This window comes from Sciurus vulgaris (assembly GCF_902686455.1).
Source record: "Sciurus vulgaris genome assembly, chromosome: 1".
Lineage (NCBI taxonomy): Eukaryota > Metazoa > Chordata > Mammalia > Rodentia > Sciuridae > Sciurus > Sciurus vulgaris.
In genome coordinates, this window is record NC_136461.1 from 115,864,510 (window position 1) to 115,883,665 (window position 19,156).

The window sequence follows — 19,156 nt, forward strand, 5'->3', positions numbered from 1 at the left end:
TTAATTAAATGCCATTGTACAGTACCAGCATATGCCATAATGTGTGTAAATGCCCATTTTCTCTAACTTCCATTCAAAAGGGAGTGGGGAAGGCCACTGAGCACCTTCACACAAAAAATATAGTCTCCCACACAGACCATCAAACCCACACCTCGGCCCACCGCTCACATTCCCATTGCTCTGGTCAAATGCATGGTCAGCTCCCATCTGATAGTGGCTCCCAGTAGACTACAAGCCTCTAACTTTTCATTCACTCCCAAAATGTACTCATGTTATATTTTCAATTAAACTTCTGACTCAGATCAGTCATTTTCTGCCCAAGTTTCTATGGCCCAAATTTCCCAAGAAATAATGGGAATATCTGTCATCCACCTTACAGAATGACTTTATTGGCTTTTGAGGTCCTTAGATGAAAGGTGTTACTGTTTCTAAGTACAAATGATAATCATTTAGTAATCACTGAGTTGGTAAATATAGTCATTCATAAGGAATTCTTAGAAGACAGCTTTCTGGAATGAACAGTAGTAGAAATGCAGCTAGATATAGTTTTCAAAAATAGTTTTTAGATCTACCAACCTACAAAAAGTCCCAATTATTAGATTTTTTTTTTTTCTGAAAGCACCTAGGTCATTTATTTTTTGTTTGTTTTGTGGTACTAGGAATTGAACCCAGAGATGCTCTACCACAAGCTGCATCCCCAGCCCTTTTAATTTTCTTACTTTGAAACAGGGTCTTGCTAAGTTGCCCAGGAGGCCTCAAACTCATGATCTTCCTGTCTGTTTCCACGTCACTGGGATTATAAGTGTGCACCACCATGTGTGACTGGCATTATTATTATTACCATTAGTTTTTATCTAGAGCTCAGAAAAATTCATAGGGAGAAAAGTGAGGGTTCAGGGACATCAATGTGGGAAAATTAATTTTCCATCCCTCTTCCTGGCCTTTTTAGTTCTCACTCCACAGATGTACCTGCAGCCTGGAGACAGCTGGAAACTGTTGTCTTTCTGGTCCCCTCTAACATGTTGCAGTGTCTCTTCTGATTGACATTGTAACCAGGCCATTCCTCTTGGATTTGGTCCTGGGTATGGGGAGGCTCTTGACATAGGTGTAGGAAGCTAGAACAATCTGATTTTTTGGTTTAAAGAAGTATACAATGCATCCTTGAGTTCAGAGCAATAGAAATCTGGTGCCTCCCCTTTAGAACTTTGTGTACTTCTAATCAGAGGCAGTTGGTTCATTACAAGCTGTTGCACTATTGAAAGAGGAGACCTTTGGCTAAGGTAGAGATAGGCCAATTCATATAGGCAATTGCATTATTGTAAAAAGGTAGGGCCTGCAGAGCTCTGGAGAGTTCTCTGGGGCTCTCTGCCAGCCTTCTAAGACACAGGTTCCCACTAGAGATTTCTTACCAGTTCTCCTGTGTGTGTTAATGGAAGGAAGAGACATTTGGAGCTGATCTGAACCCTACCCCCTGCAATGCAGTGTGCTCAGCAAGGAACACAATAACCATACCAACAAAACCATGCCTCACAGGCAAAAACTGGGTCCTATTGATGACGATGTCTGAAGGAAATCGGACATTCAACCAAAAACAATTTTTTTTTTCTGTTGCCTTATGGAGTCCACAGAAATGGATTCTACTGAAAGTTATGAGAGCTCTTTACCCACTCTTATTTATGCACTTCCGTCGAGGGAAAGCAAAGTTGCTAAAACAGAAAAATGTTCCCAAAAGGAAAAGTTAGTTTCTTCTTGGTGACCTGAGAAATTTTACCACAACTCCATTCAAAACCTTCAGGCACTTGACTTTTTTTTTTTTTTTTTTTTTTTAATATCCTTTACCTTTTTAATAAAAAGTAAAAAACAAACAAAAAAATACATCGATGTCCTGAATAGAACCTCTCTATGTAAAGATCTCACTGAACAAATAAACATAGGACCAGACAAGAAATGGAGCTGTGAATAGCAATATGATATATTACGAAGCATTTATATATGTATGTATATATTATATATGAATGTGCAGGTATACGTGTGTGCACCTATGTATGTATAAATATGTAAATATTTGCCTACATACACATCACACACACACATACATATTTATACTGACCTCTTTAGATTGAAGTCCAAGGCACTTTTTACAATGAACAGGTTAAAGCCATTAATTTAGAACATTAACTGTTTCTGGGTACATATCAATTTATGGCGCCAATATCAGAATTCACGTCTTTCCCTACCCACCTTGGTTGGTGCAATGAATAAGAGAATTGGCTTAAGAAGAGGTTAGGACTGTTTCCAGATGGTTGAACTGATTTCTCTTGCTAGTTTCCTCTAGAGAAGAGTTCTCACTGGTGAGATGTCTCATGGAAGGAACACAGGGATCAGAAAACATAGCTCCTTCTGCACTATGCTAGCAGAGACCCAGGGAGCCTTCTGTTTCAGGGGACCTGCCCTGAGGTCCCACCTCATATCCTCCTGGCCTTGCTAGCACAGGCTAAAATAAAAAAAAAGCTTAAAAGGGGCTTTGAAGTTGCTCAAGGCTATAAAGTGAGCACTCTTTAAATTAGACTAGAAAAAGACTGCCTCTTATTGACTATACTGTTTCATGTACACCATCCAAGCTATATGACTTCAAATGGAATTGTAAGATGCATTTGTCTTTATCCTGTGATCATAAAGAGGTTTTACATCATCAAGTAATTTGGTAAATGAAGTTCAAGAAAGAAATGGTTTAATTCTCTAATTATTAATGAGGTTGGTCTGTTACAGTGTGGTGAGGCCAGCCCTTCTCAATATTTACTGTGCATACAGATCACCTGGGAATCTTGTTAAAAGGCCAATTTAAGTAGGTTTGACATGAGGCCTGAGATTCTGCATTTCTAAAGAAGTTTTAGATGATAATAGTGCTGCTGGTCCATGGACCACACTTTAAGTAGCAAGGATTAGCATATAGCCATGTACTTGAATTAGAGTCTAGAGTTCGGCTTTCCCCAAATCTGGGATATGTATTGGTTTCCTTGAGTAGCAACTTTGTTGGGAAAGGTCAGAATATATTTGCTATCTATAAATCAAAATGTCTTAGTCTGAGAGGTGCTAGAAAGAAAAGCCAAAAGAGACAGTTCTATTTAGTAGCAGAAAAGTATTAAGAAACAAATCGATGACCATCAGTGCATTTCATCAGTCAATGATAAAATTGAGAATTAGCTAATTTCCATTACCCAGTGAGTAAATAAGCTAAAGCAGGTGCCCGGGAGTTCTGATGGCTTTAATGGAGCTCAGCCTAGCATGTAACTGAGGAGTGATACCAATGCTGAGAGTATTTAGTTCTATACAGACACAACTAGTGTACAAGTTGGGACTTAACTACTCAAGCAGATTGAAATGGGCATTTAGAGATTTCTCTTTCACACTCCATGAATAACTATCATGGAGATCCAAGCTGTGGTTGGTGAGATGAACAAGAGAATTAAAGCTCAAATACATTGAAATTTGAGAGGATTCTAGTCCCCCCATCCCCCGCCCAACCCCAGGAAGAAAACCTGTTGTTTGGTAATATCTGAATATCTCTGTGAATTTTCCAAGTTTGTGACAAGACACACAAGCTAATTTAAACCTACGTTTATGCTACTTGGTTTGCACCTGTACAATACCAAACAGAAATGAAGACAGAGAGTGAGGGTCCTCACCTGGAGGAGGCTCATTGATTCTGTAACTGAAGACATCCATTTTTATCTAGAAATAGGACCTTGGTCATTCAAAAGAGGGAACTGAGAAATTCTATATGTGCCTCAGTTGCTGGTGAGGGATGGCAGGGAATGGATTTCATGAGTTGCTTAATTTTACCATAAAATAAAACATCTCAGCTGAAGAGGATTTCCTATCAGCTGGGGTAAACGAGCAGAAAAGGAAGCCCAGTTCTTTGCTGGATCTTGCTGTGGATGTCCTACCTCTTCCTGCTGTCATTCCTGTAGGAGCTGGGCTCCACATTGGTGACAGACATATGGAAAGCACGCTCCCTTCAGGAAATTGCCAACTCAGAAAAACACATCTGCATGGGCTCTCACTGAGCCCTGCCCTGGTGGAACTCCAACCTGGTTTTACTCTTACCTAGAAAAACTCATAATGCTTAGAATTTTGAGTCTTGAGGAAAACAGGATTCTTCCTATGCCCAATTTTGACATGGCCAAAGGAAAACTGGTTGGCTGCATTTGCGACCTAATTTATAGCATGGGGTCTTTGCATTTATATGGAAAGAATCTATACTTTATTAAACTGGCCCTGTGCTGTTACTTAAAGGAGTGATGGCTTTTAAAATCTCTTCTGAAATGGCTTCATAGAATTTAGGGTAGAATTACTCTAAGTTGGTAATAGTGTTGTTTTTATCACTAATACTCAGGTCTTAGAAAAATGAGAATATGGCAGTTCACAGGTTGTGGACCAGGACCGTGGCCTGGGTGTCAGGCGATCTCTAACAATGATGTGTACTCAGAAACAGTGGTTGGGAGAGCAGGCTGACACTGGACCTGCTAAAGACTAGTTTGATACAAAATGTTAATTGAAAGTTACAATATATTTTATAATATAGCAATATATTTCATATTTAAAATAAACTGTTATGCTTTCTCCTATCATTAAAAAATAGCAAGCAGTACAGAGGCAAGATGCAAATTCATATTGAAGCTCGTCGTATTCAGGCTATAAACACTTCAGTCTCTGAGTTTGCCATGAAAATATTTCCTCCATTAGCATCCTGTTGCGCTCTTTTGTTGTTGTTCTCTTGTGGCCAGCGCAGAATGGAGAGTCTGGGACCAAAATCGAGTTGTTGCGCCCTTAAAAAACGTCTGATGAAGGTGGGTCAGTCCTGGTTGGGATTCAAAACGGACACAGCTAGAGAATGTTGTTTATTCCCTGTCCTTCTTCTGAGAATCCAGATGTTGGCTGTTCCAATGAGATACATATTTGATTTTTGTCACTGTTTTTGTTTGTTTGTTTTGGGCCAGAAATGTCAGCATCTCTTTGGGATCCTAACTGTACAGGTTGGTATTGAATTTTGTGCTTTTCCTCCACCAGCTCAGTTGGTCACGATGTCTCTTTTGTTTGTCCAGGCCCAAGATTACAGCTTCCAGAATACAATTCTCAGGTGTGTAAACACTATCACAGGGCACTTGGCACCTAGGTATGGAGGTCATACGTTGAAGATTTGACAATGGTTTTGTTCAGAGGGAACTCCAGTTCGTGTTTGGGTGTTTCCAGTAATGGTGTAAGACAAAAAAGATCACAGTTATATTTTTTCTCTATCTATATTTATCTATATACCCTTGCACTGAATACATTTTAAATAAGCTGTGGTCTATCTCAATATAATTCTACGTATTACTTGCCTGACAGGAGTTTAATGTTAATTTCTAGTCATGCAGCCTGGCACAAGCTTCCCACTACCACAGGCAGAAAGTTAATATTGCTATCCCTGTAATACTCCTTTCTTACTGGTATCAATGATCTCATTCCCAAAATGTTTACTCTGGCGGTGGTGGAGAAGGAAGGGACACTGTCCAGGGCGTCATCAAGCCCACAGACTGCAGGGGGAGGGAAGGGACTGTTCTGTGCCTGCCAGGAAGCCACAGATAGCTGTCTAAGGTACTGAAATCAAACAGTGCTGAATCAACAGGGACAGCCAGATGACCACTAACGGATCCTTCATCTGCTTCTAGCAACATTCAGGGAAGTAGAATGACTGTGTAAAACTGGGGACAAATTTTGGGATTTAAATTCAGTGATTTTAAAAAGAATAGCAACCTACTGGTAGTGCAATGACTTCATTAGTGTCTTGGCTGGGGTTTTATAATGGTAGCAAAATCATTTGTTCTGAGACGAAACATTGATTCTTATTTTGGGGTGCACTGTTTATCAAGTGACACTCTGGAAGAGGCAGGAGGTTCTGAAACTAGGTACTATTTCTCCCTGACAATTTTACTACCTTTTTGCTAGGCAATAATTACTTTTTGGTAACTATTGACTATATTCAAATACAACATCAAAGAGTGGACTAACTAGAGTCAGGCTGGATCATTGTTGATGACAATAGTTATTTTATTGTTTTCCTCTATTGAATACTATTTACTTAGTGATATTAACTATTATCTTCATTTTAAGTACAGAGAAACTGAGGTATGAAGCGGTTATATTAGTTGGCCAAAGATGTGGATCCAGTATTGTTTTTATTTATTCTGATTTTTGTTATCACTAGTTTTCTTCTTTTCTATGAATTCATTCACAAGGAAATTATGGAAAATTTAAAGGGGAAATCCCCAAATATATTAAAACCATTATTTCTTAAATGCTACTCCTTCTTGGCCTTTAATAATAAAACTATTTGCACTTAGCAATTTAGACCTGGCCTGCATGTATATTTTCCACATCTCCTCATTTACGAGGTCACTATGCCACTGGTCCCCACTGATGTCAGACAGTCAATGGTGACTCAGGGCTGTACCTCTCTTGCTCTTTTGGATTATATTAAGCATTTCTAGAGATATTGTGACTTGAAGTTACATACTATGAAGATGGCAAGAATAGTTCATAGACACCGTATGACAGTTTATTGATGATGATCACAGATATGTGGCCTTTGATCCAAAGGTGCAGATTTGTATTTGGACTTCAATCTAAGGAGGAGTAAGCTTCTAGTCTGGTATAATTCACCAACTGATGCTATGTCCTGAAATTCCACTGAGATTAGTGGTCTTAAAGTATCACAGTACATCCCTGACTTTTCAGTACATGAAGCTATAATATGGCTTAAGCGATGAGGGGGTGGCTCTGTATTTCTAATTCAAGTGTCTAGATACTTTGGGGATTATTAGGGTGCTTTTACCTGCCACTGCATTATTGGAAAGATCATACGAGGGACTCTGCCACTGGGTCAGCCTTCCAGGAGTGGGCAGAATTTGATTGGCTGTACTGGAGTGAGGTTACCGTGAAGATTAGTTTTTACATGTAACCCATTCTTGAGTAGATAATTAAACCTCCTCCATGACCAAACTTGAGAATAAGGTAAAAGAAGGCATGACATTAGAATCCACCAGCCCCTTTTGCCCATCTGACTGTGTTGCTGAGGTGCAGTGGAATCAGCAAAAAGATGTAGGAGGAAAATCTGGGTGAGCTACACCCAGGATAATGAACACCTAGGTTATCAAGGGTTGATTGTACTTGCAGGAGAATCGTAACTTCCCCACATAAAGCTGAAATACTAGTACAGAGAAGTAACATCCCATTTGCCATTAAGGGATCAACATGCAGATTCACTCTTTTTTTTTAAGAGGATCTTTTGCCAAAGATAAAATCAACACCTGGCTATTGCACTACCAATAGGTCAAGTCATGCTACAAATGCCCATGTGTCTCTATGATGCCAGTGACTACTGCTGCTGGAAATAACTACAACTATTTCCTCAACTAGCATTGCTCACTTCATCTTTGGGGCTGATCTAGCAAGAGCATCAATAATGGATTTTAAAAGAATTATCCACAGACTGTGATAATTCAGATAAATGACAGTCTGTGCACACTTTGGGACAGAAGGGGTGGCAGTGAATTCTGCATGTCATTTATGTGAAATGAAGACTAAATCTCTATGTGTGCACACACCCATGTGCACATGCACACACACATGCGCGCGCACATGCACACACACACACAGAACACAGGGTTATAGTGGGAGGGAAGGGCAAGTAGGAATCAATAGTCGATGGCTGTAGGTTAAATGATTGGGACTGGCACACTCAGTTGAACCATCAGTGGTCTTCACTTTGTGAAGCGGAATTAAGGCCACAAAGAAACTGTGTGGCTATTTCATCTGTTTATACATTTGCTAACATATTTGGTGGAACTGTCACTGAAAATAGGAGCACCATTCTTGGAACCAAAAAAAAAAAAAAAAAAGAAAAAGAAAAAAGGAGGTGGGAATCTTTCAGATAATCAATTAAAAGAATAAGTAAAAAAATAAATAAATAAAAAGACAATAGCGGGCTGGGATTGTGGCTCAGTGGTAGAGCACTTCCCTAGCATGTGTGAGGCATTGGGTTCGATTCTCAGCACCGCATATAAATAAATTAATAAAGCAAAGGTCCATCAACAACTAAAAAAAATTTTTAAAAAATCAATAACAGGTGTGGCATCTCTGGTATGCTAAACAACCCACGAAAATTCTCAAGAGTTTTCAAGATAAACCATTCCCATTCAGAAGATAGATCATTTAAACAGCAGCAGTGGGCTGAGGTTTAACTCAGTGGTGGGGCATTTGCTTAGAATGTGTGGGGTCCTGGGTTGCCACCCCAGCACTGCAGAAAAAAAAAAAAAAAGCAATAGCAATACACAAAAAAAGGTGGTTAGTAAGAGACCAGATCTTTCTGAAAGAGTGACTTTCATTCTAGAGTTGTTTACCTTGGTACCTTGCTAATGTTTCCCTCATCCTTAGAAGACCCCCCCAGTGCTGTAGAAGAAAAATCTACAACCAGGAGCCATGGTGCATACCTGTAATTCCAGTGACTCTGAAGGCTACGATAGGAAGATCACAAATGCAAGACCAGCCTCAGCAACTTAGCAAGGCCTTGTCTCAAAATAAATAAAAGGGGGGCTGGGATTGTAGCTCAGTGGTAGAGTACCCCTGGGTTCAATCCCCAATCCAAAAAACAAAAAAGAAAGAAAAATTTGCACAACAAAGTTCAGTCTTATGAATGGAAATGACTTGTTACAAAGCTCGACCCCAACTTATAATCATATCTGCAGGTAACACCCTTTTGTTTGGCCCTAAACAGATGAAATATTCCATACAGTATCATTAATTCCCCACAAGTAGAAGTCAAGGACTTCAGAATGAGAAAAATGATGAATAACATGACACAAATGCTGTGTGTGGTCAGATTATGGAGAAACGAAAGAAAAACTTTCAATGCCTGTCACTACACTGGATCTTGATGTTTCTGAGTCTCTTGGAATTTGTGATGTATTGGAATTGTTTTTGCACCGAGATCAACATGGCACAGTAGGAATAGGCTTCTGACAAATCTCTTCTTCTTACCTTACCCACAAGATTCCCTAAAGGCTCCCTTTGTTCTCACAATATTTCCTTTGAGGTCCTTCAGGTCAGGTAGAAGGGACATGTGGGCCACTCTTCATCCTTCTCCTCCCAGCTCAGCAGCTTGAAGGTGAGGCGCTTGACCCTTTGCATTCCTAATGTCGAGGGGCTGGAAACCTGTTGCTGGTTGAATACAGCTCAACAAATCCCCAGACAATACTTCTGTTCACCAAGATGTCATTGGGTTGCATCTGTCTGTGCATGTGTGCAGACACACACATAATCCTCTGGTCCCCCCACCCCACCGCCCTTACATACATACACCTGGGTGTGTAGTCCATCAAAACACCTTGGATGTTAGAAGGAAACTCTGCAAAAGCTGTTATTTTTAGAAGCCTGCTTACCCCTCCAGAATGCCAACAGTTTTGGCTTGGCATCCACTTAAATCAAGCATGGTGCATATCCAGGGCAAAGCAACCTGCACTGTGTTGAAAGGGACCTGTGTCTTCAGAGAAGTTCAGAATGTGGCCAACACTAGCTAATTACCTGGGTTGAATATACCCCATGTTCAGATTCAAACCGACTGGGCTCACATTAAGAGTGCCTACTATGCACAGGGGACATATCAGGTCCCTTTGTATTTGGGTGAAGCTCAAACAAGAAAGGACTTGGACTGCATGTGGTGTGGGGGGGATGTGTGTGTGTGTGTGTATGTGTGTGTACATGCACACGTGCAAACACACAGGCTTATATAGGTATTATTGGTGGATGGAAATTCTGGCTTTTTATTTGTCTCTGTGTGTGCAGTTATCATTATTAATTTTTTTTCATTCTAAATTGGGTATGTCTGTTTTGGCAAGTTGTGGGCATCTTTTACTTTTGTCACCCAAGGCTTCCTTAGATGAAAGGAGAGAGGCATGCTTGAGGTCCCCACGGCTAAGAACCCATTCCCCAAACCTAACACCACCCGACTCCCAGCGGGCCCCTCTTCTGAACTGGCTCCACCGTTGCTGCTTCAGTGCATCTGCCCCTCCCCACCCCCCACGTGAAGACCTGAGATTGAGCGTGGATTCTGTTCTCCACCAACTCTGCAGCAAGGGCCCTGCCAGAGGCGTCGCTTCCTGTCATCTCCTCTTCCCGCTCCCAAGTAGAGGCACCTAAACAGAGATTAGATTTCTGGTTTCAAGGCATATCGAACCAAGCACGCCGAGTGAATGTGAGTTAGCTAATTAGCTCGGTCTCTCTTCTTTCCGTTCCCTGGTCTCAAAGTTCCATGATGGCAAAGCGACCAGGATAGAGTTGATTTGCATCTTAAGACCTATGGGTAACGCTTCTGGAGTGGGGAGTTTTATTTAGCAACTGCTTGAACTTGTGTACGGGGTTGGGAAGGAGGTGGAGCTGACCCCGATTGGGCTGTCGGAGAGTGGGGCGTGGGTGGTACCCACTGCCACGCTGACGCCCCGGGCCTCCAGGATGGCAGTCAGGAGCTGCTGCTGCTGCTGGCGCAGGGTATCTGCGATGAGCAGGGGCAGGGAATTGAAGCTGGCTGTGAGATGCTCCAGCTTAGACTCCAGGCTGCCAATCTGCTTCTCCAGGTCTTCGCTCCGATCATTGAGTTCCGTGATTAAGTCATACATAACATTCTGCATCTGTGTGGAGAGAGAACCAGAGACAGGGACTGACCAGTCATCATGGAGGAATGGGCCATGGGACAAAGGAAACACCCTCCACCTTGCAGCAGGAGTGGCCTGCACCCCAGCTGTACCTAATCTGGCCTACGATGGAGAAATAGGTTATTTCCAGCAGATGGGGAGGCTGGGTGGGCACATTTTTTTTCTTATTACAAAAGTAATGAGTATTAATTGTGTGTGTGTGTGTATTTCCTGTACTGGGGTGCTGGGGATGAACCCGGAGGCACTCTACCATGGAGCTACATCTCCAACTCTTTTGATTTCTAATTTTGAGATCGGTCTCACTAAATTACCCAGGCTGGGCAGTGAACTTGTGATCTTTCTGCCTTAGCTTCCAGAGTTCCTGGGAATACAGATGTGCGCCTCTGTGCCTGGCAGCTAATTACAAAATTTCCATAGAAATGTGTGTGAAGGAAAAGAAACGGCACTTTCTTTCCCTTAAAGGGAGTGCACCTCTAAACTGTCCCCATATTCTTACAGAGACCCAAGCTCTCAGCTTATGTGGCTGCTGGCATTTAATGACTAAAGAGAAGACAAAGAAGTGGAAATGGTGATTGTCAGAGTCTTACAATTAGCAGGCCAGTGTTCAAGTGCAAGAAGGCAGCTCAGGAACACTGCAACCTTTGGCCACTGAACCTCTCTCAACCTTGGTTTCCTTATAAAAGGAGCTACCACTTGAGGTCTGGTCCTTCCCCAGCCTGGCCAAGCAGGCAGTACAAAGACCCAGTCCATTTTGCCTGTTTTGGAATATCCTTGAAGGGCATTTCCACCTGGGTAAGGTCTTGGTTGACTATGCTGCAGTTCAAACTCTCCTCTGACTGATCTTGCTTCCTGCATTTGCGACAGATACTGTCCCTACTCCCCAATACCCTCCTGCACCCAAGACTGTCTCACAGTGTTCCAAGGGCCCCACTAGTTACCAGTATTCCTCCCCCAGACATCCCATGGCCCCATGTTAATCTAGTCTACGTGACAGCCATATTTCTTCCCGCAAATTAATAAATGCTGTCCTGGCTCTGTACATCAGACTTGGGAGGAAGATTCCCAGGAGTCTTTACACTCCCAGGTGCTCAGGAATAAGGTTCCTGTGGCAGTAATGGCAGATGGCCAAGTTGGCAGGTGCTGTGTCACCCCTCCCACAATTCCCCCTCCCCCAGGGGTGATGGCTCTTTGGGATTCTGGTGATCTGCCAGGGATGTCCCGATCCTATTTTACCCAATGTGTCAAGTTACTGTGGAAGGATGTAGAAACCACTGGTGCCTCCAGGGGCCAAAGGAGTAGGAAATAAGGTGAGAGAGAAACAGGAGTTAAAGAAGGTGGCATAATATGATAAGCTAGAGGAGAGTGGGGAGATTGAAAATGTAGTGAAACCTTGCCAGTGGGAATTTACCAGGCTGCACAGGAAGGAGCTGCCCTAGGGGGCATGAAGACAGCTCTTCTCTCAATTAGCCATGCCCCTGCCAGAGCAGGACACTGTATCCCTGACACTCTCAGAGGAAAGGGTGACTTTAGAAGTGAAAGTACTTCCCCTGTTAATTAACATTCACAGAACCTTCTCAGTGTGCATTTTCTTCCCGGAATACACAAACCACTGATGCCTGTGACTGCTGGGCACCCTGATGAGCTCTGGACTCACAGTCCAAGCCCCTGGGTTTTAGTCCCAGCTCTGGCACCCTGCCTGACCTTGGGACAGTGGTTTTGTTCCTTGGATCCTGGTTTCCTCATCTATATTCAGAATCAGTACTACCATTTGCAAAACCTTTAGAGTTTACACAGCATTTTTACAGGTATTATCTTATTTGATCCCCTGAGCTTCAGATGGTGGGAATTATTTTTACATTTCAATTGAAGAAATTAAAGCAATCGGGTAGAGAGCCCAAGCCCTCCCAGCTCTGTCACTATATAAGTTAGCATTTCAATATAGAAAATAATATTTGGAGGCCATGCAGCACATTTTTAATCTAGGGAGGACTGAAGGGCAGTGGTGGGAGGGTGGTGAGTCGGGGTGGGGGAGGGGTGAAGCACAGAGAAAGAAAGGGGAGCAAGCACAGCATTATATTGCCCGCCTCTTTCTGTTGCTTGGTGACAAGATGCCAGGGCAAAGACTCATCAATGTGAAATATGCTAAGCTGCTGCCAGGGCCTTGGGCAGATCTCCTGGGAGGAAAAGAAAAAGACTCTGGCTGGATGTCAGAGTTCACCTTCTCCCCAAGCCTTTGGGGCATGATCCCCACCATGGCTCTGCAGAATCTGTAACTCTTTCCTGTATGCTCTTTTTTCCAGGTAACTTGCTCTCCAGGCTATGAATGGCTTATTTCCCCCACCCCAATTCACAAAAGCATCTTTCTAACTCACTGAGGTTTGTGTTTCACATAGTCTGCTGAGACTGTGCCCCATCTCTCTGAGAGGCTATAGGTGGCACTTCAGAAAGGCAGGCTTCAAAGTTGGTTTACCTAATATTCCTGGAGAAGCCTCAGTCACAGTGTGTCCTTCTAGGTAAGAGGCAAGTTGGGTAACATTGCTACTCTTGGAAGAAATGTCCTAGGGAATCTCACTGGATTATTCCTGAAGCTCACAGAGTGGGCTCCTAGTCATGCTGGCCTGACATGATCCTCTTCCTAACCACAGTTGATTGGTGCAAGGATGAACACATGACTCAAACTGGCCAATCACTATCTCTTCTGAGAATTTAGACTTAAGACAAATAGGAGGCTAATTAGTCTTTATCTGTGGCTAAAACTATAACACATACTGTCTGGATTGGTGACCTACTGCAATCTGCCACGTAGGTAGGAGGTGGAACGGGAGGGAGGGAGAGGAAGACAGAGAGACAATTGAAACAGACACTTGAACAGACAGTCAAGAAATGGCTAAGGATTCCTCCTAAGGGCTTCCCGGATATGGCTCTAGTCAGTTCCTCTCTGACCACATGCCTGCTTTGAGGTTCTGCCTAGAATGAGGCTCTCATATCCTCAGTAAATTCTTCCATTTTTCAACCTAGTTTCAGTGGGTTTCTAATATTGTAACCCAAGAGCATTAATCGACACATCCCCCAGGGGGTTCTCTCCTGCACATCACTGTTCGTTCTCTTCCTCCCTATACGCAGCCTCTCAGGAACACCCCCACTCCACCTGAACACCCCTCCTAGAGGTACCCAGCTCTGCAGGCTTCTCCTCAACTGTGCCAAATCACTCTCGGATTGAAAGTCCTCATAGGCTCAGGAGGTCCTTTCTTTGGTCTGATCCCTCTGTTGAACAAAGTGCCTGCACGTGGCCCCAAAACCAGTCATTTCTGATTGCACTCCCCTTTTTAAAAGGTGTTTAATTTGCCCGAGGGAGTTTCTCTTGCTTTCCCAGGGAATGTATTCCATTATGATAATTGATATTTGCTGGAATGTTCTGCCAGCCTGGCCCTGGGCAGTACCCTTGATATACAGTTTCTATCAGAAGGCAATGAGGTAGGGCTTAGAGGGGAACCCTGTCTGCAATGGTGTGTACTCTTAGCCCTGCCCACGGTGGAGCCTTTGTTTTCTCCACTTTGATGATTTGCAAGAGTGAATTTCTTTACAGTATTCACAGCAGTTCAGTGCTTGAAACGTGGAATGACAACCCAATATCAAGCTTTATGGCCTTGAGCTCTCAAGAGGGCTCTCTTTTTGGGGGGAGTCTTTATATTCACTGTTGATTGCCTCTTGGGAAGTAAAGAAATGCACCACCAATTTGTGGCCAGAAAAAATGGGTTGTAAAGATTGGAAGATGCAGGAAAATGAATCCCCAATTATTACAGAAAACTGGAAAAACCTTAGGTGTGACCCAGGCCATCGCACCTATTTAGTTCTTGTTAACATGCTTTGCCTCTGTGCCACCCGAGACTCTCTTAGGAGCCCCTCAATGGCAGACACTAAAACAACACATGGAAAAGATGTACTAGGTCAGCTAATTAGCTGAGCCTTTTAAGAAACAAACGCCAAACTTTAAAGACAAGAAGATGGCTGGGTGTCATGGTGCACGCCTGTAATACCCCCGGCTCAGGAGGCTAAGGCAGGAGGATTGCAAGTTCAAAGCTCAGCCTTAGCAATTTAGCAAGATCCTATCTCACAATGAAGTATAAAAAGGGCTGGGGATATGGCTCAGTGGTTAAGTGCCCCTGGGTTTAACCCCTGGTACAAAAACAAACAAACCAACAAAAAACCCTACAGGTAGATTGCAAACATCCAAAATTTAAATCTTGCTTATTTTGTAACCAAGGAGGAATTGTTTTTTGCTTTTCTGTCCTGCACTGTGAACTTTGGACATAATCAGGTCTTCACAGAAGCAGCTGAGAAGTCTAAATGCTAGCAACTGGGAACTCTAGGATGTCTTCAGATACTGCGACTCACCTTGGAAAGGTCCACCAGGGTGTTGGCTTGGTCACTCAGCTTTCTCTGCTCCATCTTGACACTCCTCAGTCTGTGGGGAAGAGTTGGACAGAGAAACATTTCAAGTTCATGTCAAGGTTTAGCCCCACTGGCAGAGTCTACAGCTCTTCCATGTCATTTGAGTTTGGAACTTAGCATGGGGACCTTGACCATGAGCAACAGTGGATAGAATTAAAGGGTTGTCAGGTCTTGTCTCCATGTGTGCTTGCCTTAAATCACTGTAGTTTTCTTGCTATTTTCAGATCATTCTTCTGCTTGTAAACCCTTGCTTATGCTGTATTTTTCATTCTGAATTCCCTCTTCTCAATCAAGCATTGTGTGTGTGTGTGTGTGTGTGTGTGTGTGTGAGAGAGAGAGAGAGAGAGAGAGAGAGAGAGAGAGAGAGAGAGAGGAGCACCCTTAGGGTCTTTTGCTCTTTCACCCTCCCCAGTAGCTGGGCAGCTATAGTAAATGAATAGGCAGACTGGTTGGAGCCCAGGCCCCCACCCTGGTGCTTGTGGAATGGAACAGACTGGATTTCTTCTGTGCCTCCTAGGTATATGAGAAGATGCTGACAAGCTGCAGAGTCCCCCCACTCTCAGTCTGAGCATCTGAGGGCGGGGCCGCCCCCGGGACTCACTGGTGGATAGCTTGGAGGAATTTCCTCTGGTGTTTCCTGACTTTGGCGTGGTCAATCTTCTTTAGCAGCTTTGTGTGTTTATAGATTAGCCACGTTTCCCGAAGGACATTGGCTGCAGCATTCTTGATCTAAAGCAAAAGAAACAAAGCAGGCTGCTATCAGGTTAATTTTCCTAGGTTCACGTAATATGTTTTCATATCTATTGCTATCGTCTACCCCCTAAGAAAACATTTCTGCAGTGATCTATTTTCTTAATCAAGATCATGGAACTCTGAGAAAAAATGATTAAAATTCATCTCTTCTTAATCCTGTACTGGACACAATAGACTGGAGCTTGGAGTTGAGAGGCGTTTCTTTTTTCCTTCTTAATTATTTCAGTACTGCCTCTCGACTGCTGTTGCTGCTGCTATATTTAGACAGACCTGCCTTAGCAAGACCTTGAGGCCCGGGGTACCTTTGAATAGATAAATATATGCCATTGCAAGCAGAGTGCCACATTCGACCTGAGATTTCCATTTAGTGTATGAGGTACCTTTCTTGTTTTCAGAGAGTAAACAGATTTCCTATCGGTTGGAGATTTTATAAGGCCTCTTTGAGGAAATGTCTTTCCCACCGATTGGAACTGTAGGTATCCCAAAGTCCATTGTTTCCTTTCCTAAATGGCCCAAACCATTTACACGGCAACTTTACATGTAAATGTCATTGGCAGAAAACGGAAATAATTTTAAAGCAATATCTGAAAGTCAGTGAAGATATTTAGGTGTGAAACGGGAGCTGCCTCCTTCCAAGACTGGCTCCTCCACAGTGCTCTGCAGTCACACGTTTCCATATATGACGCTGTCATCGGTTGACATGGAAACCACTGATATCACCCGGCTCACGACTGAACTGAGACATATCAATGGCATCCAGATGGCAGGGGACAAAGTTTTAATCCAAACGCAGATATCTTCAGCAATTAGTAACAAGAGCAAGAGAAAACACCGCTTATTAAGCACAAGCTAAACAGATTTTTGATTAACCATATCCATTTTTGTCAGCCATGCAAATGGGCGCAGGTCCATGGGCCTGGGGCCTGGATGTGAGTAGGCTGGCCTACAAGAAAGTAGGTTACTAGCCAGAAAAGATTTTAATAAAATTGGAGAATACAGACCCGCTTCTTCAGACTGACATCAACAGATGGGATGTTGTTAAGATACTGAGACGTGTGGGAAGGCCTAGAAGACATTGTTTTGCAGCCTGATAACTTTTCTGTGTGTATGCTTCAAAAATTTATTACTAAGGCTGGATTATATTTTTCATTGGCGCTGAAGCTATGTTTTTAAAAGAACAGCTAAGTCTTCTCAGAAATGTCTAAGTGACATAAATATTGCTTTTTTTCCCGTTCAGTAAAAATCCACAGTGGAAATAGTTTTAAATGATTTAATTGCCCACCTCTGGTGCTTTCTTGCCTGAAAGAGAACAGGTGATGGTGAGCAGAGGCTAGAGACAGTGGGTGTCCAGGGAATGAGGGGAAAGCAGGAGAGGGTGGTCTCTGAGGCTCTGTTTAGGCTGGAGTAGACTCCTGGAAAAAGAGGTGGTACTGGAGGGAGCTCTTTCCCTCAGTAGAGCACACATTACTGCTGTCCTTTTGTGGGGACAGGGGGCAGGGTATGATCTGATATGTGACTTTTTAGTTTCCATAGGTTCTTGGCCTCTAAGGAAAATCTCAAAGATAATCAGGAAGAAAAACCCTGCAATAGGAATATTACTCAGTCATAAATAAGAATGAAATTATGGCATTTGCTGGCAAATGGATGGAACTGGAGACTATCATGCAATGTGAAATAAGCCAATTCCAAAAAGTCCAAAGGCCGAATGTTCTCTCTGATATGTGGATACTGATCCACAATAGGCTTGCGGGGGATTGTGGGGAACAGAGGAGTGGAGGTTCACTGGATTGAACAGTAGGGAGAAGGGAGGGGAGATGGGACTGGGAAAGACAGTAGAATGAATGGGACATAACTTTCCTATGTTCATATATGAATACAGGACTAGTGTAACTCCACATCATGTACAACCACAAGAATGGGAAGTTATACTCCATGTATGTATAATACGTCAAAATACACTTTACTGTTGTGTAAAACTAAAAAGAACAAAAAATAAAAACCTGCCATAGCCTTTACAAGAATCAGCAGACTCCAGGGACTCAAGTTGCCTCTTTGGAACACTAATAGAGCTACAGAATGCCAAAGTTGACAGGTCTGCAGTGTTGACAATGGTCTGCAGTGTTGGTGTGGAACAATTGAAATGGGAAAGCCTGCAGGTTCTACCAATTATTGAACAGTTTAGGAGCAAATGCTTAATTGTCCATAAGATGAGCTACGCATAGGAATTACTCAGACCTGTGCTGGGCACCTGACAAACCTTACCTTAAGAGTTGCTAAGAGGCCCAAATGAGTCAATCCTGCTGTTGCTAATATTACCAAGGACAAAAGCTAGTGTTTGTCAGGTGCCCAGCACAGGTCTGAGTAATTCCGATGCATAAACTCACTGCATCCTCACAACCACCCTATCTGGCAGGGACTAGTATCATCCCCATTTTATAGATAAAGAAATTAATGCCATTGGGCACAGTGGTGCATGCCTGTAATCCCAGCGGCTTGGGAGGCTGAGGCAGGAGGATGATAAGTTCAAAGCCAGCCTCAACAACTTAGTGAGTCCCTGTCTCAAAATAAAATAAATTGTTTAAAAAAGATGGGAATGTGGCTCAGAGGTTAAATGCCCCTGGGTTCAATTCCAGGTAAAAAAAAAAAAAAAAAAAAAAAAACCTGATGCCAGGTATGGTGGCACACACCTGTAATCCCAGTGACTTGAGAGGCTGAGGCAGGAGGATCACAAGTTTGAGGCCAGTCTCAGCAACTTAGCAAAGCCCTAAAGCCCTAAGCTACTTAGACCTTGTCTCAAATTTTTTTAAAAAGGGTTGGGGTTGGGGCTGTAGCTCAGTAGTAAAGCTCCCCTGGGTTCAATCCAATTCCCAGTACCAAAAAAAAAAAAAAAAAAAAAAAAGACTAAGACCATAAAGTTATCAATGGCAAATGAAGTCAATGTGGACTTGCGTGATATATAAAGTGCCAATAGATATTAGTTATGATTATCTAACTCAACTGCCCCACCCCACACACACTTAAAATAGGAGGAAACTGCTTCAGAGATGGGATGTGAGGCCAGATTCACCCATCTAGCTCAAGTCAAAGCAAGAACCAGATCCAAGAGATGCATAAGGTTTTCATGTGGTCTGAGGGAAGACCTGACTGGATTGCATCATTACACAAAAGAAATTATTTCCTGTTTCCTGGGATCAAGGAATTGG

General features: G+C 42.8%; 1 protein-coding gene across 3 annotated transcripts in view; it reads right to left on the bottom strand.

Annotated features, from left to right (window-relative positions):
- Positions 1-8,420: 8,420 nt before the first annotated feature.
- Positions 8,421-19,156, bottom strand: part of KCNN3 (potassium calcium-activated channel subfamily N member 3) — a 160,098-nt gene continuing 149,362 nt past the window's right edge. For 2 of the 3 annotated variants that reach the window (XM_079117534.1, XM_079117536.1), the window contains exons 6-8: positions 15,802-15,929; positions 15,144-15,213; positions 8,421-10,724 (exon numbers count right to left, since the gene is read on the bottom strand). In XM_079117534.1, coding sequence (XP_078973660.1) covers positions 10,428-10,724; positions 15,144-15,213; positions 15,802-15,929 — 495 coding nt within the window. In that variant the 3' untranslated portion in view covers positions 8,421-10,427. The remainder of the gene's footprint in view (positions 10,725-15,143; positions 15,214-15,801; positions 15,930-19,156) is intronic. The other variant, XM_079117535.1, reaches the window with a different exon arrangement.